Source organism: Salvelinus fontinalis, chromosome 7, assembly GCF_029448725.1.
Source record: "Salvelinus fontinalis isolate EN_2023a chromosome 7, ASM2944872v1, whole genome shotgun sequence".
In the NCBI taxonomy this organism is placed as follows: Eukaryota; Metazoa; Chordata; class Actinopteri; order Salmoniformes; family Salmonidae; genus Salvelinus; species Salvelinus fontinalis.
In genome coordinates, this window is record NC_074671.1 from 5,445,486 (window position 1) to 5,468,385 (window position 22,900).

Here is a 22,900-nt window from a genome sequence, read left to right on the forward strand (position 1 = left end):
TCATAACTCTGGTGTCTAAAAATCTGTTGTGTCGTATGTTGAACCTTCCCAAGTGTTTTCCTACATAAAATACACTGGAGTCTACATCACTGCTCTCCAAGCTTGTTGCTGGAGAGCTACGGTCCTGTAAGTTTTTACTCCATCCCCATTTGTACCTAACCTGAACCAATAGGGCACTAGCTCTCCAGGAACAAGCTTAGAGAGCCTTGCTTCTAGTCGACACTATTTTGTCACATCAGTAATGACTTGAGTCACATCTTTGAGACATTTTAACAATAAATACATTTTGTAGCTTCTATACTAGCACAGTATTGCCTAGTTAATGAAATCACAAACTTGACATGCCAATTTTACATACACTTGTTTGGTGAGTTGTATAGTAGATATGACATGTATATTACTATGTAAATGATTAGGACTGGGACATTGTGATTATACGTCAGGCCTGCTGCTTGGCCATCCACAGTATGTAGCCATGGAAACTACAAGACTCAATATGCCACGTAGCCTCTGGTGGGCTTTCTCAAGTTCTCCCCTGCTAGTTAGTTTTTAGTTGTCTTTTTCCTTGATAACATACTGGTGATGGCTAATCAACTAGCTAGTTTATGAGTTTGGACATCAGTGCGTCGTATTAGCTCTAGATTGCCTGTACTGTGTAGCGTAATGCACCCCACAGCCAGCCCGAAGTTGATAACACTACAAGTAGCGGCTTCTCTCAGCACCGCCAGGGACTTGACGCTGGGCAGCTCGGGTTACACTGGTATACAGTTAGGTCAAGGCAGTTATGGACCGCTCTCCGGTAGTCATTGTCCGGGGTTACAATTACCAGGAGGAAGGCTGCCCGGAGTCAAGCCGATACATGTCCATACATCAAGGAGAAAATTCCCTCAGAACGGTAAGTAGGAATGCTTGTTATGTATGTGTAACGGATGTGAAATGGCTAGCTAGTTAGCGGGTACGCGCTAGTAGCGTTTCAATCAGTTACGTCGCTTGCTCTGAAACCTATGAGTATTTGTTCCCCTTGCTCTGTAAGGGCCGCGGCTTTTGTGGAGCGAGGGGTAACGACGCTTCGTGGGTGTCAGTTGTTGATGTGTGCAGAGGGTCCCTGGTTCGCGCCCGTGTCGGGGCGAGGGGACGTACTAAAGTTAAACTGTTACATATGCTTAACGTTTTGTTCTTCAGAACGCGTTAAATCTGTTTCTGGTTTGGGTACCGTGAGGAAACTGGCACTGATTTTGTCATGTCTAAAGTGGATGCAAGTAGAGTTAACAAGTGGTTAGGCGTTTAAAACAAATGTTTCTTCAAGACTAGAGAAGTTGTCAGTAAAAAAAAAATCTCAATCCTGACATTGTCATGCATGCTGTTCGTGATCTGTGTGTTAAATTAATAATCATGCAAATAACTTTGAGTTATAACGCTTGTGTCAGGAAGCAATTTATGAAAATCAGCTGTTGAAGTCGACTACAAAACCCAAAATGCATTGCGGTTTCTAGAAAGGCTAGCTGGAGAAGTTACAATAGTCGATATCCGAATATAAATAGTTAGTGAAGTTTGTTTCAGGGATTTTACAACTAGTTATCAATGTAGGCGTTACAATCTCACCATATTCAACGTGGTAGAGGTCGCATTTCTAGCTCAAAACTACGCGAGTCGGGTTGCTATGGCAACGCTCAATGGCCTTATCCTGCTAGCAGGGAGACTCGGAGAACCGCTTTGCGCAATGGGAGTTGAATTCAAAGTACATTAATCTGACGGCGCACTTTGAGGACACTTTTTTAAAAATAAATTTGGCAGAATAATACTTTGTCGTGAGGATATAGACGGATGGATATGTTCTAGACAACTATGCCCATACCGTCTATTGGCTCATTTGGCAATCTGGAGTGCAGGTAATTGTTTTAAAAGCGTTATGCCGTGTGCTAGTTTGTTATCCGTTATCTCCAATGAGGAGAACCTTATCATGACGACGTTTCAGGTCACATTTCAACTACAGGTTGGCATATTCCTTTAAGGGCAAAGCATGCTGCTCTGTTTTGAGCCATCTAACCGATGCACTGTCTGACGGTCCATTATAGCAGCATACCACCCTGCATACCACTGCTGGCTTGCTTCTGAAGCTAAGCAGGGTTGGTCCTGGTCAGTCCCTGGATGGGAGACCAGATGCTGCTGGAAGTGGTGTTGGAGGGCCAGTAGGAGGCACTCTTTCTGGTCTAAAAAATATCCCAATGCCCCAGAGCAGTGATTGGGGACACTGCCCTGTGTAGGGTGCCGTCTTTCGGATGGGACGTTAAGCGGGTGTCCTGACTCTCTGAGGTCATTAAAGATCCCATGGCACTTATCGTAAGAGTAGGGGTGTTAACCCCGGTGTCCTGGCTAAATTCCCAATCTGGCCCTCAAACCATCATGGTCACCTAATAATCCCCAGCTTCCAATTGGCTCATTCATCCCCCTCCTCTCCCCTGTAACTATTCCCCAGGTCGTTGCTGCAAATGAGAACGTGTTCTCAGTCAACTTACCTGGTAAAATAACGGTAAAATAAAAAAATAGTTATGTCCAGAGCCAGGTTATATGGTTGCGTCTCAAATGTCCCCCTTTCCCAGTGTGGTGGCAATAGGGTTCTGGTGATAGGTTTCCCTGTATAGTGCACTACTTATCACTCACGAACAGGATATTTTTGCCCCTTGGAGTCTCCTGTAGAGCGCTGACCTCATTTCATTAGCCAGCCTACCTATTACACACCGGTCACGTTTCACGATGAGACGGGGTACGCGGTAGTTTAATGCTTGACCTCAGCTAACGGAGCCGTGCCATCGTGGAATGCTCTGCCACCAGACAAAAAGCAAGTTTAGTTTGGAAAAATAACCGAATAGAAAGACGTATTACAGCGCCTCTAATTAATAAAATCTAATTTAACTGTACTCTATATAAGAATATGATTGTATATATATATATGAAGTGTGTAAATAGTATTTTTTTCTTTCCAGTAACGCTTATTTAATTTTTATTTTGAAGTTAATTGAATAATGTTTTTGCCTATAACGCTTCTGTACTTTCCTGTAGTTGTAGGTTTTAATGTGGACACCAGGAAGAATAGCTGCTACATGTGCAGTATCTAATCCTAATATATTAAACACCTTTGTAGTGTGACTGATTCTACTATGCTGGTTCCACTTTCTTCATATCTCATAGCTGAATATCACAACATGCCTTTTTTTATTGGTGAAATTCTAGACTCCAGGGACCGAAAGGATTCCAACTGGAGTGTAGAGGGGTAAGTAACATTAAGTGTACAAGAGAATGTATACGTCCCTAATGGCTCCCTATATATATATATATATATATATATATAGTGCACTACTTTTGATGGGCCCTGGTCGAAAGTTTCAAGTGTTAAATTCACTTGCACAAGTACAGTGAAATGCTTTTTTTTTTTGCAAACTCAACCAACAATGCATTGATTATTGCAATGTGAACTCAGCAAAAAAAAAAGAAACGACCCTTTTTCAGGACCCTGTCTTTCAAAGATAATTTGTAAAAATCAAAATATGTTCACAGATCTTCATTGTAAAGGGTTTTAACACTGTTTCCCATGCTTGTTCAATGAACCATAAACAATTAATGAACATGCACCTGTGGAACGGTCGTTAAGACACTAACAGCTTACAGACGGTAGCCAATTAATGTCACAGTTATGACAACTTAGGACACTAAAGAGGCCTTTCTACTGACTCTCACAAAAACACCAAAAGAAAGATGCCCAGGGTCCCTGCTCATCTGCGTGAATGTGCCTTAGGCATACTGCAAGGAGGCTTGAGGACTGCAAATGTGGCATAGGGCAATAAATTGCAATGTCCGTACTGTGAGACGCCTAAGACAGCGCTACAGGGAGACAGGATGGACAGCTGATCGTCCTCGCAGTGGCAGACCACGTGTAACAACACCTGCACAGGATCGGTACATCCGAACATCACACCTGCGGGACAGATACAGGATGGCAACAACAACTGCACGAGTAACACCAGGAACGCACAATCCCTCCATCAGTGCTCAGACTGTCCGCCATGGGCTGAGAGAGGCTGGACTGGGGGCTTGTAGGCTTGTAAGGCAGGTCCTCTCCATAAATCACCGGCAATAGCGTCGCCTATGGGCACAAACCCACCGACGCTGGACCAGACAGGATTGGCAAAAAGTGCTCTTCACTGACGAGTTGCGGTTTTGTCTCACCAGGGTTGATGTTCGGATTCGCGTTTATCGTCGAAGGAATGAGCGTTACACCGAGGCCTGTACTCTGGAGCGGGATCGATTTGGAGGTGGAGGGTCCGTCATGGTCTGGGGCGGTGTGTCACAGCATCATCAGACTGAGCTTGTTGTCATTGCAGGCAATCTCAACGCTGTGCGATACAGGGAAGACATGCTCCTCCCTCATGTGGTACCCTTCCTGCAGGCTCATCCTGACATGACCCTCCAGCATGACAGTGCCACCAGCCATACTGCTCGTTCTGTGTGTGATTTCCTGCAAGACAGGAATGTCAGTGTTCTACCATGGCCAGCGAAGAGCACGGATCCCAATCCCATTGAGCACGTCTGGGACCTGTTGGATCGGAGTGTCAGCGCTAGGGCCATTTCCCCCCCCAGAAATGTCCGGGAACTGTGGGGTAACATCTCACAGTAAGAACTGGCGAATCTGATGCAGTCCCCGAGGAGGAGATGCACTGCAGTACTTAATGCAGCTAGTGGCCACACCAGATACTGTTTGATTTTGACCCCCCCCTTTGTCCAGGGACACATTAGTCAATTTATGTTAATCACATGTCTGTGGAACTTGATCACTTTGTCTCAGTTATTGAAGCTTGTTATGTTCATACAAATATTTACACATCTTAAGTTTTGCTGAAAATAAAAACAGTTGACAGTGAGAGGACGTTTCTTTTTTTTGTTGCTGAGTTTGTTTCTAGAATATGGAGGGGGGGGGATAGAATTCACATTTAAGTAAGCATACTATATACAGGAAATATTTAAAAAATAATATACCATATTTACATGTGCAGGGATGATGGAGGTAGATCTGTATAGGGGGAAGGAGACAGGGATACTGGAGTGATGGGGGTAGATATGTATAGGGGTGAGTGTACTACATGGGGTGTAGGGTGCCATTTGAGATGCACAGTCAGGTTAGCTATATTATTAGGCACTACTCCATTCAGTTGAATGGATTTTAATTTGTGGCCTACTATGTTATTTATCTGTTCAGATCTACTTCCTCCTTCCCTGGCAGAGAAGTGTGTCCTGTGTCCCGGCTGGGCTCCTCAGATAACTACCCAGAGAAAGATATCTGTGGGAGACACTTTCTGTTTGATAAGACATGGAAGAATGACAACAGGATGTATCCCAAGTATGATTTCAGAGGTATTTGTTCAATTTTTTCCCCCAATTGATTATTACTGTAAGATCCATGGCCTTTTCTGCCACAGCTAGGGGGCGGCAGGTAGCCTAGTGGTTAGTGTGTTGGGCCAGTAACCGAAAGGTTGCTAGATCGAATCCCTGAGTTCTGCCCCTGAACAAGGCAGTTAACCCACTGTTCCTAGGCTGTCATTGTAAATGAGAATTTGTTCTTCACTGACTTGCCTAGTTAAATAAATGTTGAGAAAAAAAAATACATATGTGGTTTACAAGAGTGAAGGCTCAGTTTGATTGATGTTGGACACGTGTGACTACAGTCACCAGTAGATGGCGACCTCAACATTTGTATTTTCCAACGGTCCAAGCTATTGACATTTGTCAGGCTTGGTTGCAGCAGTCCTTTGTGTGTGTGTGTGAACACTTCTAGGCACTTGTTTTGGACCAGCGACATCTACGTCAAACTGGGGCTTTATCTTCTATGTGAGCCAATGTTGTTTTTCCATTTCCACTCTATCTTGTTGACATTCTTTCAGTCAAGCTTACTTTAGAATTAATTTCCCCCCACACAGATGAGCGTCCCTTGAAGCCTAGCGGCTCCATCCCTCCCCTGCCCAGAGACTACCAGATCCACCGGTCGGGTCACCTCCACCACTATACCCTCCACAAGGAGCTTTCCCATGCCCCTGCTCGCCCCTGCGCCTTTGGGTAAGCAGACCCCGCTTGGCCTTCGGGGTAACTAAGCAGCTCATCCGGAATACATGAATGCATCACTGTGCTCTGTGTCTCTACTGTCTGTAAATGCCAGACGGACTCAGCCATGTTTCAAATGAAACAGGCCTCAGCTGCACAGAGACAGTTTGACACAAATGTAAAAAAAAATAACATGAATTGAGCTGAAATTAAACCCAAGAATTGAAGGTCTTTTTAACTCCAGGTTATTCATTATCATAACACTTAATGTATGGAGGAAAATATCCCTTTTGTTGATAAGGGGCCTCTCAATAGCATTTTTAAACGCCCGTCCCCCCCCAAAAAAAAATCACTGTCTGCCCCTGTGTTTCTCCTATTACACCAGTTGTGTGAAGTACTTAAGTAAAAATACCTCGTTATATTTTGAACGCTTAGCAAGGACACGATAATAGTCAAATTCACGTACTTATCAAGAGAACACATGGTCACCCCTACTGCCTCTGGTCTGGTGGACTCACTAAACAGAGAACACATGGTCATCCCTACTGCCTCTGGTCTGGTGGACTCACTAAACAGAGAACACATGGTCATCACTACTGCCTCTGGTCTGGTGGACTCACTAAACAGAGAACACATGGTCATCCCTACTGCCTCTGGTCTGGTGGACTCACTAAACAGAGAACACATGGTCATCACTACTGCCTCTGGTCTGGTGGACTCACTAAACAGAGAACACATGGTCATCCCTACTGCCTCTGGTCTGGTGGACTCACTAAACAGAGAACACATGGTCATCCCTACTGCCTCTGGTCTGGTGGACTCACTAAACAGAGAACACATGGTCATCCCTACTGCCTCTGGCTTGGCGGACTCACTAAGCACAAATGCATCTTTTAGTAAATAATCTCTGAGTGGAGTATTCCCCTGGCTATCTGTAATAATCTCTGTGTGGGGTATTCCCCTGGCTATCTGTAATAATCTCTGAGTGTTGGAGTATTCCCCTGGCTATCTGTAATAATCTCTGAGTGTTGGAGTATTCCCCTGGCTATCTGTAAATGTCAACAAAAAAAATGGTGCCATCTGCTTTGCTTAATATAACAAATGTTAAGTGATTTTACATTTTGCTTTTGGATACTTAAGTATATTTTAGCAATTACATGTGCTTTTTAATAGTTAAGTATATTTAAAACCAAATACTTTTACTCATGTAGTATTTTACTGGAGGGTGTGGGGTTGACTGGGCGTTGGGGTGTGGGGTTGACTGGGCGTTGGGGTGTGGGGTTGACTGGGTGTCGGGGTGTGGGGTTGACTGGGTGTCGGGGTGTGGGGTTGACTGGGTGTCGGGGTGTGGGGTTGACTGGGTGTCGGGGTGTGGGGTTGACTGGGTGTCGGGGTGTGGGGTTGACTGGGTGTCGGGGTGTGGGGTTGACTGGGTGTCGGGGTGTTGGGGTTGACTGGGTGTGGGGTTGACTGGGTGTTGGGGTTGACTGGGTGTTGGGGTTGACTGGGTGTTGGGGTTGACTGGGTGTTGGGGTTGACTGGGTGTTGGGGTTGACTGGGTGTTGGGGTTGACTGGGTGTTGGGGTTGACTGGGTGTTGGGGTTGACTGGGTGTTGGGGTTGACTGGGTGTTGGGGTTGACTGGGTGTTGGGGTTGACTGGGTGTTGGGGTTGACTGGGTGTTGGGGTTGACTGGGTGTTGGGGTTGACTGGGTGTTGGGGTTGACTGGGTGTTGGGGTTGACTGGGTGTTGGGGTTGACTGGGTGTTGGGGTTGACTGGGTGTTGGGGTTGACTGGGGGTGTGGGGTTGACTGGGGGTGTGGGGTTGACTGGGTGTGGGGTTGACTGGGTGTGGGGTTGACTGGGTGTGGGGTTGACTGGGTGTGGGGGTGTGGGGTTGACTGGGTGTTGGGGTTGATGCTGTGTACCTCTGCCCTCCAGCTCTTATGAGGCCTATGACCTGACGTCAGTTCCTGCCATCCTGCTGCCAGCTGCAGCCTCGCTCAATGGAAGAAATCCCTCAACAGAAGGCTACAAGAACAGGTACCAGAGTATTGTTAAAGCACCATTACAGTATTAAACATACATTATGTCTACATACCATTAACCACCTACAACAAGTATTCACCTCTTAACTTTATACAGCCTGAACTTAAAATGGATTCAATTGAGATTTTGTGTCACTGGCCTACACACAATACCCCATAATGTGTGGGCGGCAGGTAGCCTAGTGGTTAGAGCGTTGGACTTGTAACCGATGCAAGATCGAATCCCCCGAGCTGACAAGGTAACAATCTGTCGTTCTGCCCCTGAACAAGGCAGTTAACCCACCGTTCCCAGGCCGTCATTGAAAATAAGAATTTGTTCTTAACTGACTTGCCTAGTTAAATAAAGGTAAAAATAAATACAAATGTCAAAGTGGAATTATGTTTTGAGAAATAATTACATATTTTACTGAACAAAAATATAAACACAACATGTACATTTTTGTTCCCACGTTTCATGAGCTGAAATAAAAGATCGCAGAAATTTACCATATGCACAAAAAGCTTTTCTCTACAAATGTGCACAAATTGGTTTACATCCCTGTTAGTGAGTGTTTCTCCTTTGCCAAGATAATCCATCCACCTGACGGGTGTGGAATATCAAGAATCTGATTTAAACAGCATGCTAATTACACAGGTGCACCTTGTGCTGGGGACAATAAAAGGGGCCATTCTAAAATATGCAGTTTTGTCACACAACACAATGCCACAGATGTCTTAAGTTTTGAGGGAGTGTGGATTTGGAATGCTGACTGCAGGAATGTCCACCAGAACTGTTGCCAGAGAATTTGAAGTTAATTTCTCTATCATAAGCTGCCTCCAATGTCATTTTAGAGAATTTGGCAGTATATCCAACCGGTCTCAAAACCGCAGACCAGGACCTCCACATCCGACCAGCCACCCGGACAACAGAAAATAATCCTCAGATTCATCAGTCTAAAAAAGCCCTTTTGTGGGGAAAAACTCATTCTGATTGGCTGGGCCTGGCTCCCCAGTGGGTGGGCCTATTACCTCCCAGGCCCACCCATGGCTGCGCCTCTGCCCAGTCATGTGAAATCCATAGATTAGGGCCTCATTTATTTCAATTGTCTGATTTCCTTATCAAATCAAATGTATTTGTCACATACTCGTGTTTAACAGATGTTATTGCGGGTGTAGCGAAATGCTTGTGTTTCTAGCTTCAACAGTGCAGTAATATCTAACCATACACACAATCTAAAGTAGAGCAATGACAGAGCAGCATAGACTAAGATACAGTAGAATAGCATAGAATACAGTATATTCATATGAGATGACTAATGCAAAATATGTAAACATTATTCAATTGACTAGTGTTCCATTATTAAAGTGGCCAGTGATTTCATGTCTATGTATATATAGTGCAGCAGCATCTAATGTGCTAGTGATGGCTATTTAACAGTCTGATGGCCTTGAGATAGAAGCTGTTTTTCAGTCTCCGAGGCCAATGTAACTGTTTTAAAAGTCACCAGAGTTGAATGGTTGTGATGGGAGAAAAGTGTGGATCAACAACATTGTAGTTACTCCACATAACTAATGTAAATGACAGTGAAAATAAGTTAGCCTCTACAGAAAAAAATAATAATAAAACTGCAAAAAATTATGGCACAGATTCACTTTATGTCCTGAATACAAAGTGTTATTTTTGGGGCAAATCCAACACATCACTGAGTACCACTCTTCAAATTTACAAGCATGGTGGAGTCTGCATCATGTAATGGGTATGCTTGTCATCGGCAAGGACTAGGGAGTGTTTTAGGATGAAAATAAATGTAATAGAGCTAAGGACAGGTAGAGGCCTAGAGGAAAACCTGGTACCTTCTGCTTCCCACCAGACACTGGGAGACACGATCCCCTTTTCAACAGGACAATAACCTAAAACACAAGGTCAAATCCACGCTGGAGTTGTTTATCAAGATGACATTGAAGGTCCCTGAGTGGCCTAGTCACAAATTTTGACTTATATTTCCTCATCTATGGCAGGAACGAATGGCTGTCTAGCAATGATCTATAACCAACTTGACCGAGCTGGAAGAATACAAAATAATAATGTGCCATTATTGTCCAATCCAGGTGTTGTAACCCTTTATAAACATAGCCTGAAGGACTCACAGCTGTAATCGCTGCCTGAGATGATTCTAACATGTATTGACTCGGGGGGAGGGGATAATTTAGTAAATTAGATATTTTGGTATTTCATTTTCAATACATTTGCAAACATTTCTAAAACAAAATCACTGTCATTATGGGGTATTGTGTGTAGATGGATGAGATAAAGAAAAAAATATATATTTAATCTGTTTTGAATTCCGGGTGTAACACAACAAAATGTGGAATAAGTCAAAGGGTATGAATACTTCTTGAAGGCCCATAAGGCCAAACGACACTCCATAGTGTATTGGTCAAATGTGCTGCACGATATGGGGCCCTCGTACTCAAATCTGGACCTCGAAGCCAGTTCCACTGCTTTAAACAGGCACTGATTTAAACCTGGGACACTAGGTGGGTGTAATTAATTATCAGTTAGAACAAACAAAAAACGTCTGGCTCTGGACTTCGTAGGGTAAGAGTTGAAATCCCCTGACATATAGGGAATAGGTTGCCATTTGGGATTAATTTCTACAGTATATAGAGTATGCTAGTACCATATGTAGCATGACATCGCACGTTTTGGTGGTAACTTGTCTTGTTGCTCATTCTGTTCTCAGACCAAGAGTAAATAACAGAACCTGCAGTCTTTTCACAATAGGAGCTAATCAGAAATGTAAGTATAATAATAAAAATAACAAAAGTATTAAGTGAAGTAGGCATTTGTCTGAAGCGGGAGGGGGGGGGAGTGAGTTCACACGAGCACCACAATGCTTATTTCACCCGTGCTCTACCAAGGGTTTCCAGCATGCGGCTTTCTCCTACTACAGTAGCTATGTTTGTCTATTGTACGTCAATGCAGGTTTCTTAAGATTTAAAACCTTCTCAAACAATCCTAATTCATACTCTAAAGAGGAGGTTCTTCCACAATAATGTGATTAGTACGGCATAAAAGTTAACGTATTGGATTCATAACACACCAACCTAATCCCATTCCACTGTTTTAAAACGTTTTTTTTTTTTTAAACAAGCTTTGCTTTTAAACTTACAAGATCACCATGCTTGATTTAGCAAACTGTTTTGTCTTGTAGTAATGTGGTCCCTGCCTGTATTTCCTTAAACCTTTTATGTTTAACAGTACATGTCATTGAGGGGGGAAAAAATAGTGTATATATCATAAAATATCTTTGGGGGGGTCAGTAGGTGCCCAACATAAAACCTGGATGTGTGTAGTCCACAGTCACTCATATACAGTGCCTTCAGAAAGAATTCACACCTCTTGACCTTTATGTATTTTGTTACAGCCTGAATAAAAAATAATTGATGAAATATATATTTTTTTCTCTCACCCATATACACACAATACTCCATTAGGACAAATTGAAAACATGTTTTATTTTTTTTAATTTTAGCAAATGTATTGAAAATACAGAAAGACCTAATTTTAAATAAGTATTCACACCCCTGAGTCAATACTTTGTAGAAGCACCTTTTTGGTGGTGATTACAGCTTTGAGTCATCTTGGGTATGTCTGTATCAGCTTTGAGTCATCTTGGGTATGTCTGTATCAGCTTTGAGTCATCTGGATTTGGGAATTTTTCTCCCATTCTTCCTTGCAGATTTTTTCAAGCACTCTTAAATTAGATGGGCGAGTGGTGGTGAACAACAATCTTCAAGTCTTTCCACAGATTTTCAATGGGATTCAAGTCTGGCCTTTGGCTGGGCCACTTGAGGACTTTCAGATTCTTGATCTGAAAGCCATTCCAGTCTTACTTTGGCTGTATACTTTGGGTCATTGTCCTGTTGGAAACATAAATCTTCGCCCCAGTCTAAGGTCGTTTGCACTCCGAAGCAGGTTCTCATCAAGGATTTGTATGTATTTGGCTGAATCCATTGTTCCCTCTATCCTTACCAGTTTGAGTCCCCGTCGCTGTAAAGCATCCCCATATGCTGCCACCACCACACTTCACGGTAGGGAGGGTGTTAGACAGGTGATGAGCTGTGCCTGGTTCTCTCCAGGCATAGCGATTTGCATTCAAGGCCAAAGAGTTACATTTTTTTGTCTCATTATACCACAGATTCTTTGTGGAAAGAATTCTTTACAGGTGTTCTGTCATGTGCTTGTGTCTAGCCACTCATAAAGCCCAGATTGATGACACACCGTAGAGAATGTTGTCCATCTGGAAGTTTCTCCCATCTTAGCCAAGGAACTCAGTAGTTCTGTCAGGGTGGTCAATGGAAGCAGCTAATGGGGATCCATAATAAATACAAAATGGGTTTTCTTTCTGGCCAAGATCCTTCTGGCCCGGTTGCTCAGTTTGGTTGGACGTTCAGCTGTAAGTAGTCTGTGTAGTTCAATGTTTTTTTTCCCCCATTTCCCCAATTATGGCAGTGCTCTTGGAAACAGTCAACACTCTAGAAATAGTTTTATTCACCTCATCACAATTCTGTCAGAGATCTGCATACAGTTCCTTGGACTTCATGGTTTAGTTCCTGCTCTGACATGCGCTGTCGACTGTAGGACCTTAGATCGACAGGTATGTTTCTAAATCATGTCCAAAACAATTTAATTGGCCACAGGTGGACTCCAATCATGTTATAGTGGCATCGCAAGGATGATCAATGGAAATTTGGATGCACCTGAGCTCAATTTGGACTGTCATAGCAAAGGGGTGTGAATACTTACTGTATTTACATGACATTTCTGTATAAAAGTTTCCAAACATTTGCAAAAATGTCTAAAAATCTGTTTTCACTTTGGCATTATGTGGTTTTGTGTGTAGATGGGTGTGTAGATGGGTGGGAAAAAAACATCTATTGAAACACAGCAAAATGTGGAATAAGGTGGATGAATACTCTGTGTGTGTGAGGTCTGGCTCGTTCTCTTTGTTGTCAGGGTTCGGCTCAGTCCATCACCCCTCTGGATAAACTCTCCCACTGAGAAAAGCACGGGGCTTTGTGGAGTGTGTGTGTGTAGGGGTCGAGGGGGGTTCAAGTGCCCTTCCTCCTGTCAATCGGTCATATCTGTCACGTCTGTCTGTTTGTAGCAGTCAGTTATTCCCCATCTTTCTTACTGTGTGTGCGTGCTTTTGGAGTGTTGTGCTCTTGCTTGTGATTTGTTTTCTAGCTTCCCTGAAGGTGTCAGTGTGTCTTCCTGTCACTTTCTTACTGTAGTTTTTATTTTATTTGGTGTCCTAACTCTCCTCTCTGTTCCTCATCCAGCCCACTCCTGAGTCTGTTCTGTCTGTTCCTCCTCCAGTTGTAGACTGTTCTGTCTGTTCCTCCTCCAGTTGTAGACTGTTCTCTCTGTTCCTCCTCCAGTTGTAGACTGTTCTGTCTGTTCCTCCTCCAGTTGTAGACTGTTCTGTCTGTTCCTCCAGTCCAGTTGTAGACTGTTCTGTCTGTTCCTCCTCCAGTCCAGTTGTAGACTGTTCTGTCTGTTCCTCCTCCAGTTGTAGACTGTTCTGTCTGTTCCTCCAGTCCAGTTGTAGACTGTTCTGTCTGTTCCTCCAGTCCAGTTGTAGACTGTTCTCTCTGTTCCTCCAGTCCAGTTGTAGACTGTTCTCTCTGTTCCTCCTCCAGTTGTAGACTGTTCTGTCTGTTCCTCCTCTGGTCCAGTTGTAGACTGTTCTGTCTGTTCCTCCTCCAGTTGTAGACTGTTCTGTCTGTTCCTCCTCCAGTCCAGTTGTAGACTGTTCTGTCTGTTCCTCCAGTCCAGTTGTAGACTGTTCTCTCTGTTCCTCCAGTCCAGTTGTAGACTGTTCTCTCTGTTCCTCCTCCAGTTGTAGACTGTTCTGTCTGTTCCTCCTCCAGTCCAGTTGTAGACTGTTCTGTCTGTTCCTCCTCCAGTTGTAGACTGTTCTCTCTGTTCCTCCTCCAGTTGTAGACTGTTCTCTCTGTTCCTCCTCCAGTCCAGTTGTAGACTGTTCTCTCTGTTCCTCCTCCAGTCCAGTTGTAGACTGTTCTGTCTGTTCCTCCTCCAGTTGTAGACTGTTCTGTCTGTTCCTCCTCCAGTCCAGTTGTAGACTGTTCTGTCTGTTCCTCCTCCAGTTGTAGACTGTTCTGTCTGTTCCTCCTCCAGTTGTAGACTGTTCTGTCTGTTCCTCCTCCAGTTGTAGACTGTTCTGTCTGTTCCTCCTCCAGTCCAGTTGTAGACTGTTCTCTCTGTTCCTCCTCCAGTTGTAGACTGTTCTCTCTGTTCCTCCTCCAGTTGTAAACTGTTCTCTCTGTTCCTCCTCCAGTTGTAGACTGTTCTCTCTGTTCCTCCTCCAGTTGTAGACTGTTCTCTCTGTTCCTCCTCCAGTTGTAGACTGTTCTCTCTGTTCCTCCTCCAGTTGTAGACTGTTCTCTCTGTTCCTCCTCCAGTTGTAGACTGTTCTCTCTGTTCCTCCTCCAGTTGTAGACTGTTCTCTCTGTTCCTCCTCCAGTTGTAGACTGTTCTCTCTGTTCCTCCTCCAGTTGTAGACTGTTCTCTCTGTTCCTCCTCCAGTTGTAGACTGTTCTCTCTGTTCCTCCTCCAGTTGTAGACTGTTCTCTCTGTTCCTCCTCCAGTTGTAGACTGTTCTCTCTGTTCCTCCTCCAGTTGTAGACTGTTCTCTCTGTTCCTCCTCCAGTTGTAGACTGTTCTCTCTGTTCCTCCTCCAGTTGTAGACTGTTCTCTCTGTTCCTCCTCCAGTTGTAGACTGTTCTCTCTGTTCCTCCTCCAGTTGTAGACTGTTCTCTCTGTTCCTCCTCCAGTTGTAGACTGTTCTCTCTGTTCCTCCTCCAGTTGTAGACTGTTCTCTCTGTTCCTCCTCCAGTTGTAGACTGTTCTGTCTGTTCCTCCTCCAGTTGTAGACTGTATACTTACTGTATTTACATGACATTTCTGTATAAAAGTTTCCAAACATTTGCAAAAATGTCTAAAAATCTGTTTTCACTTTGGCATTATGTGGTTTTGTGTGTAGATGGGTGTGTAGATGGGTGGGAAAAAAACATCTATTGAAACACAGCAAAATGTGGAATAAGGTGGATGAATACTCTGTGTGTGTGAGGTCTGGCTCGTTCTCTTTGTTGTCAGGGTTCGGCTCAGTCCATCACCCCTCTGGATGAACTCTCCCACTGAGAAAAGCACGGGGCTTTGTGGAGTGTGTGTGTGTAGGGGTCGAGGGGGGTTCAAGTGCCCTTCCTCCTGTCAATCGGTCATATCTGTCACGTCTGTCTGTTTGTAGCAGTCAGTTATTCCCCATCTTTCTTACTGTGTGTGCGTGCTTTTGGAGTGTTGTGCTCTTGCTTGTGATTTGTTTTCTAGCTTCCCTGAAGGTGTCAGTGTGTCTTCCTGTCACTTTCTTACTGTAGTTTTTATTTTATTTGGTGTCCTAACTCTCCTCTCTGTTCCTCATCCAGCCCACTCCTGAGTCTGTTCTGTCTGTTCCTCCTCCAGTTGTAGACTGTTCTGTCTGTTCCTCCTCCAGTCCAGTTGTAGACTGTTCTCTCTGTTCCTCCTCCAGTTGTAGACTGTTCTGTCTGTTCCTCCTCCAGTTGTAGACTGTTCTGTCTGTTCCTCCTCCAGTTGTAGACTGTTCTGTCTGTTCCTCCAGTCCAGTTGTAGACTGTTCTGTCCGTTCCTCCAGTCCAGTTGTAGACTGTTCTGTCCGTTCCTCCTCCAGTTGTAGACTGTTCTGTCCGTTCCTCCTCCAGTTGTAGACTGTTCTGTCCGTTCCTCCAGTCCAGTTGTAGACTGTTCTGTCCGTTCCTCCTCCAGTTGTAGACTGTTCTCTCTGTTCCTCCTCCAGTTGTAGACTGTTCTGTCTGTTCCTCCTCCAGTTGTAGACTGTTCTGTCTGTTCCTCCTCCAGTTGTAGACTGTTCTCTCTGTTCCTCCTCCAGTTGTAGACTGTTCTCTCTGTTCCTCCTCCAGTTGTAGACTGTTCTGTCTGTTCCTCCTCCAGTTGTAGACTGTTCTGTCTGTTCCTCCTCCAGTTGTAGACTGTTCTCTCTGTTCCTCCTCCAGTTGTAGACTGTTCTCTCTGTTCCTCCTCCAGTTGTAGACTGTTCTCTCTGTTCCTCCTCCAGTTGTAGACTGTTCTCTCCGTTCCTCCTCCAGTTGTAGACTGTTCTGTCCGTTCCTCCTCCAGTTGTAGACTGTTCTGTCCGTTCCTCCTCCAGTTGTAGACTGTTCTGTCCGTTCCTCCTCCAGTTGTAGACTGTTCTGTCCGTTCCTCCTCCAGTTGTAGACTGTTCTGTCTGTTCCTCCTCCAGTTGTAGACTGTTCTGTCCGTTCCTCCTCCAGTTGTAGACTGTTCTGTCCGTTCCTCCTCCAGTTGTAGACTGTTCTGTCCGTTCCTCCTCCAGTTGTAGACTGTTCTGTCCGTTCCTCCTCCAGTTGTAGACTGTTCTGTCCGTTCCTCCTCCAGTTGTAGACTGTTCTGTCCGTTCCTCCTCCAGTTGTAGACTGTTCTGTCCGTTCCTCCTCCAGTTGTAGACTGTTCTGTCCGTTCCTCCAGTCCAGTTGTAGACTGTTCTGTCCGTTCCTCCAGTCCAGTTGTAGACTGTTCTGTCCGTTCCTCCTCCAGTTGTAGACTGTTCTCTCTGTTCCTCCTCCAGTTGTAGACTGTTCTCTCTGTTCCTCCTCCAGTTGTAGACTGTTCTCTCTGTTCCTCCTCCAGTTGTAGACTGTTCTGTCTGTTCCTCCAGTCCAGTTGTAGACTGTTCTCTCTGTTCCTCCAGTCCAGTTGTAGACTGTTCTCTCTGTTCCTCCTCCAGTTGTAGACTGTTCTGTCTGTTCCTCCTCCAGTCCAGTTGTAGACTGTTCTGTCTGTTCCTCCTCCAGTTGTAGACTGTTCTCTCTGTTCCTCCTCCAGTTGTAGACTGTTCTCTCTGTTCCTCCTCCAGTCCAGTTGTAGACTGTTCTCTCTGTTCCTCCTCCAGTCCAGTTGTAGACTGTTCTCTCTGTTCCTCCTCCAGTTGTAGACTGTTCTCTCTGTTCCTCCTCCAGTTGTAGACTGTTCTCTCTGTTCCTCCTCCAGTTGTAGACTGTTCTGTCTGTTCCTCCTCCAGTTGTAGACTGTTCTGTCTGTTCCTCCTCCAGTTGTAGACTGTTCTCTCTGTTCCTCCTCCAGTTGTAGACTGTTCTCTCTGTTCCTCCTCCAGTTGTAGACTGTTCTCTCTGTTCCTCCTCCAGTTGTAGACTGTTCTCTCTGTTCCTCCTCCAGTTGTAGACTGTTCTCTCTGTTCCTCCTCCAGTTGTAGACTGTTCTCTCTGTTCCTCCTCCAGTTGTAGACTGTTCTCTCTGTTCCTCCTCCAGTTGTAGACTGTTCTCTCTGTTCCTCCTCCAGTTGTAGACTGTTCTGTCTGTTCCTCCTCCAGTTGTAGACTGTTCTGTCTGTTCCTCCTCCAGTTGTAGACTGTTCTCTCTGTTCCTCCTCCAGTTGTAGACTGTTCTCTCTGTTCCTCCTCCAGTTGTAGACTGTTCTCTCTGTTCCTCCTCCAGTTGTAGACTGTTCTCTCTGTTCCTCCTCCAGTTGTAGACTGTTCTCTCTGTTCCTCCTCCAGTTGTAGACTGTTCTCTCCGTTCCTCCTCCAGTTGTAGACTGTTCTGTCCGTTCCTCCTCCAGTTGTAGACTGTTCTGTCCGTTCCTCCTCCAGTTGTAGACTGTTCTGTCCGTTCCTCCTCCAGTTGTAGACTGTTCTGTCCGTTCCTCCTCCAGTTGTAGACTGTTCTGTCTGTTCCTCCTCCAGTTGTAGACTGTTCTCTCCGTTCCTCCTCCAGTTGTAGACTGTTCTGTCCGTTCCTCCTCCAGTTGTAGACTGTTCTGTCCGTTCCTCCTCCAGTTGTAGACTGTTCTCTCCGTTCCTCCTCCAGTTGTAGACTGTTCTGTCCGTTCCTCCTCCAGTTGTAGACTGTTCCGTCTGTTCCTCCTCCGGTTGTAGACTGTTCTCTCTGTTCCTCCTCCGGTTGTAGACTGTTCTCTCTGTTCCTCCTCCGGTTGTAGACTGTTCTCTCTGTTCCTCCTCCGGTTGTAGACTGTTCTCTCTGTTCCTCCTCCGGTTGTAGACTGTTCTCTCTGTTCCTCCTCCGGTTGTAGACTGTTCCCTCTGTTCCTCCTCCGGTTGTAGACTGTTCCCTCTGTTCCTCCTCCGGTTGTAGACTGTTCCCTCTGTTCCTCCTCCGGTTGTAGACTGTTCCCTCTGTTCCTCCTCCGGTTGTAGACTGTTCCCTCTGTTCCTCCTCCGGTTGTAGACTGTTCCCTCTGTTCCTCCTCCGGTTGTAGACTGTTCCGTCTGTTCCTCCTCCGGTTGTAGACTGTTCCGTCTGTTCCTCCTCCGGTTGTAGACTGTTCCGTCTGTTCCTCCTCCGGTTGTAGACTGCTCCGTCTGTTCCTCCTCCGGTTGTAGACTGCTCCGTCTGTTCCTCCTCCGGTTGTAGACTGCTCCGTCTGTTCCTCCTCCGGTTGTAGACTGCTCCGTCTGTTCCTCCTCCGGTTGTAGACTGCTCCGTCTGTTCCTCCTCCGGTTGTAGACTGCTCCGTCTGTTCCTCCTCCGGTTGTAGACTGCTCCGTCTGTTCCTCCTCCGGTTGTAGACTGCTCCGTCTGTTCCTCCTCCGGTTGTAGACTGCTCCGTCTGTTCCTCCTCCGGTTGTAGACTGCTCCGTCTGTTCCTCCTCCGGTTGTAGACTGCTCCGTCTGTTCCTCCTCCGGTTGTAGACTGCTCCGTCTGTTCCTCCTCCGGTTGTAGACTGCTCCGTCTGTTCCTCCTCCGGTTGTAGACTGCTCCGTCTGTTCCTCCTCCGGTTGTAGACTGCTCCGTCTGTTCCTCCTCCGGTTGTAGACTGCTCCGTCTGTTCCTCCTCCGGTTGTAGACTGCTCCGTCTGTTCCTCCTCCGGTTGTAGACTGCTCCGTCTGTTCCTCCTCCGGTTGTAGACTGCTCCGTCTGTTCCTCCTCCGGTTGTAGACTGCTCCGTCTGTTCCTCCTCCGGTTGTAGACTGCTCCGTCTGTTCCTCCTCCGGTTGTAGACTGCTCCGTCTGTTCCTCCTCCGGTTGTAGACTGCTCCGTCTGTTCCTCCTCCGGTTGTAGACTGCTCCGTCTGTTCCTCCTCCGGTTGTAGACTGCTCCGTCTGTTCCTCCTCCGGTTGTAGACTGCTCCGTCTGTTCCTCCTCCGGTTGTAGACTGCTCCGTCTGTTCCTCCTCCGGTTGTAGACTGCTCCGTCTGTTCCTCCTCCGGTTGTAGACTGCTCCGTCTGTTCCTCCTCCGGTTGTAGACTGCTCCGTCTGTTCCTCCTCCGGTTGTAGACTGCTCCGTCTGTTCCTCCTCCGGTTGTAGACTGCTCCGTCTGTTCCTCCTCCGGTTGTAGACTGCTCCGTCTGTTCCTCCTCCGGTTGTAGACTGCTCCGTCTGTTCCTCCTCCGGTTGTAGACTGCTCCGTCTGTTCCTCCTCCGGTTGTAGACTGCTCCGTCTGTTCCTCCTCCGGTTGTAGACTGCTCCGTCTGTTCCTCCTCCGGTTGTAGACTGCTCCGTCTGTTCCTCCTCCGGTTGTAGACTGCTCCGTCTGTTCCTCCTCCGGTTGTAGACTGCTCCGTCTGTTCCTCCTCCGGTTGTAGACTGCTCCGTCTGTTCCTCCTCCGGTTGTAGACTGCTCCGTCTGTTCCTCCTCCGGTTGTAGACTGCTCCGTCTGTTCCTCCTCCGGTTGTAGACTGCTCCGTCTGTTCCTCCTCCGGTTGTAGACTGCTCCGTCTGTTCCTCCTCCGGTTGTAGACTGCTCCGTCTGTTCCTCCTCCGGTTGTAGACTGCTCCGTCTGTTCCTCCTCCGGTTGTAGACTGCTCCGTCTGTTCCTCCTCCGGTTGTAGACTGCTCCGTCTGTTCCTCCTCCGGTTGTAGACTGCTCCGTCTGTTCCTCCTCCGGTTGTAGACTGCTCCGTCTGTTCCTCCTCCGGTTGTAGACTGCTCCGTCTGTTCCTCCTCCGGTTGTAGACTGCTCCGTCTGTTCCTCCTCCGGTTGTAGACTGCTCCGTCTGTTCCTCCTCCGGTTGTAGACTGCTCCGTCTGTTCCTCTTCCGGTTGTAGACTGCTCCGTCTGTTCCTCTTCCGGTTGTAGACTGCTCCGTCTGTTCCTCTTCCGGTTGTAGACTGCTCCGTCTGTTCCTCCTCCGGTTGTAGACTGCTCCGTCTGTTCCTCCTCCGGTTGTAGACTGCTCCGTCTGTTCCTCCTCCGGTTGTAGACTGCTCCGTCTGTTCCTCCTCCGGTTGTAGACTGCTCCGTCTGTTCCTCCTCCGGTTGTAGACTGCTCCGTCTGTTCCTCCTCCGGTTGTAGACTGCTCCGTCTGTTCCTCCTCCGGTTGTAGACTGCTCCGTCTGTTCCTCCTCCGGTTGTAGACTGCTCCGTCTGTTCCTCCTCCGGTTGTAGACTGCTCCGTCTGTTCCTCCTCCGGTTGTAGACTGCTCCGTCTGTTCCTCCTCCGGTTGTAGACTGCTCCGTCTGTTCCTCCTCCGGTTGTAGACTGCTCCGTCTGTTCCTCCTCCGGTTGTAGACTGCTCCGTCTGTTCCTCCTCCGGTTGTAGACTGCTCCGTCTGTTCCTCCTCCGGTTGTAGACTGCTCCGTCTGTTCCTCCTCCGGTTGTAGACTGCTCCGTCTGTTCCTCCTCCGGTTGTAGACTGCTCCGTCTGTTCCTCCTCCGGTTGTAGACTGCTCCGTCTGTTCCTCCTCCGGTTGTAGACTGCTCCGTCTGTTCCTCCTCCGGTTGTAGACTGCTCCGTCTGTTCCTCCTCCGGTTGTAGACTGCTCCGTCTGTTCCTCCTCCGGTTGTAGACTGCTCCGTCTGTTCCTCCTCCGGTTGTAGACTGCTCCGTCTGTTCCTCCTCCGGTTGTAGACTGCTCCGTCTGTTCCTCCTCCGGTTGTAGACTGCTCCGTCTGTTCCTCCTCCGGTTGTAGACTGCTCCGTCTGTTCCTCCTCCGGTCCAGTCGGATCCTGATGCTTGATCAGACATGACCTGCTGAAGATTTTAAGCCCTCTCATCCACGAAGGAGTCTTTGGAGTGTACATCCTACTTGGTCTCCTAACACTCCTCTCTGTTCCTCCTCCAGCCCAGTCGTACCCGGACCCGGTAAGCGGAGCCCCGTCAGCCTCAATCATCCATAGACTGTCTGAGATCGCTTCTCTGGAGGGAGAAACAGTCAGGCAGGAGAAGATCAAGAAGATTAAGAAGACCAGGAGACAGGACTCCTGACACGACCCCGTCTATCAGCCAATCGGAGAGCAGAGGTCACAGTTAAAGGCTGTGACCCCATAACTCAGTGCCAATGCCGCCTGAACAAAATAAAACATTTTGGTGGAAATATAAACCCTTTTCTTGTTTAAAAGAGATCTAACTTTGTAAAAGCTTGTTGGTGCTATATAATAGCATTGTGCAAGTCAATATTTTTTTCTTATACTAACGTTCAAAATTTGGGGTCACTTAGACTTGTCCTTGTTTTTGAAAAGAACAACACATTTGTTGATCCATTAAAATAACAAATTGATCAGAAATGCAGTGTAGACATTGTTCATGTGGTCAATTACTATTGTAGCTGCAAACGGCAGATTTTTTATGGAATATCTACATAGGCGTACAGAGGCCCATTATCAGCAACCATCACTCCTGTGTTCCAACAGCACGTTGTGTTAGCTAATCCAAGTTTATCATTTTAAAAGGCTAATTGATCATTACATATATATAGTGCACTACTGTTGACCAGAGCCCTATTCCCTATTATAGTACACTACTGTTGACCAGGGCCCTATTCCCTATATAGTGCACTACTGTTGACCAGAGCCCTATTCCCTATATAGTGCACTACTATAGACCAGGGCCCTATTCCCTATATAGTGCACTACTTTTGACCAGGGCCCTATTCCCTATATAGTGCACTACTTTAGACCAGGGCCCTATTCCCTATGTAGTGCACTACTGTTGACCAGGGCCCATAGGGACACTTTACAGTGAATAGTGTGCCAATTGGGACAGAGGGCACTCCATATCACCAATATAGAGACCAAATCATTCCCACAGCACTGGGAATGTGTCCTTTCCTCACTGAGTAGGCTACATTGTGGTGTTGCAGTACTGTACAGACACAACTAGACCGTTGAATAGACTTCGTTGTTTTCAATAGTGAGGCACCCCTCACACACACGTCTGTTGTTTTGTGTCGGGTGAGATGAGGGAATCGGCTGCGTGGAGGGAGATGCAGTGAACCGTTACGTTGACCGGGGAGGGACAGGGCTGAGAGCCTCACGAAGGCGTTCATCAGTAAATACATGTGTTGTCAGTAAGTTGTCTCTGTGTTGTCAGTAAGTTGTCAGTAGGTTGTCAGTAGGTTGTCAGTGTGTTGTCAGTAAGTTGTCTCTGTGTTGTCAGTAAGTTGTCAGTAGGTTGTCAGTAGGTTGTCAGTGTGTTGTCAGTAAGTTGTCAGTAAGTTGTCAGTAAGTTGTCAGTAGGTTGTCAGTGTGTTGTCAGTGTGTTGTCAGTGTGTTGTCAGTGTGTTGTCAGTGTGTTGTCAGTGTGTTGTCAGTGTGTTGTCAGTGTGTTGTCAGTGTGTTGTCAGTGTGTTGTCAGTGTGTTGTCAGTGTGTTGTCAGTGTGTTGTCAGTAAGTTGTCAGTAAGTTGTCAGTAAGTTGTCAGCGTGTTGTCAG

General features: G+C 46.5%; 1 protein-coding gene across 2 annotated transcripts; it reads left to right on the plus strand.

The window, feature by feature from the left end:
• The first annotated feature begins 82 nt into the window (after positions 1-82).
• si:ch211-171b20.3 (uncharacterized) lies at positions 83-22,523 on the plus strand. 2 transcript variants are annotated; one of them, XM_055928182.1, is made up of 7 exons: positions 83-895; positions 3,232-3,271; positions 5,252-5,406; positions 5,970-6,105; positions 8,032-8,133; positions 10,862-10,917; positions 21,313-22,523. In XM_055928182.1, exons 1-7 carry the CDS (start codon positions 664-666, stop codon positions 21,453-21,455), a joined length of 864 nt encoding a protein of 287 aa, XP_055784157.1. In that variant the 5' UTR covers positions 83-663; the 3' UTR covers positions 21,456-22,523. The 2 variants fall into 2 exon arrangements, with proteins under 2 accessions (XP_055784157.1, XP_055784158.1); XM_055928183.1 differs by lacking the exon at positions 10,862-10,917 and having other exon boundaries at positions 21,313-21,459.
• The last annotated feature ends 377 nt before the right edge of the window (positions 22,524-22,900 follow it).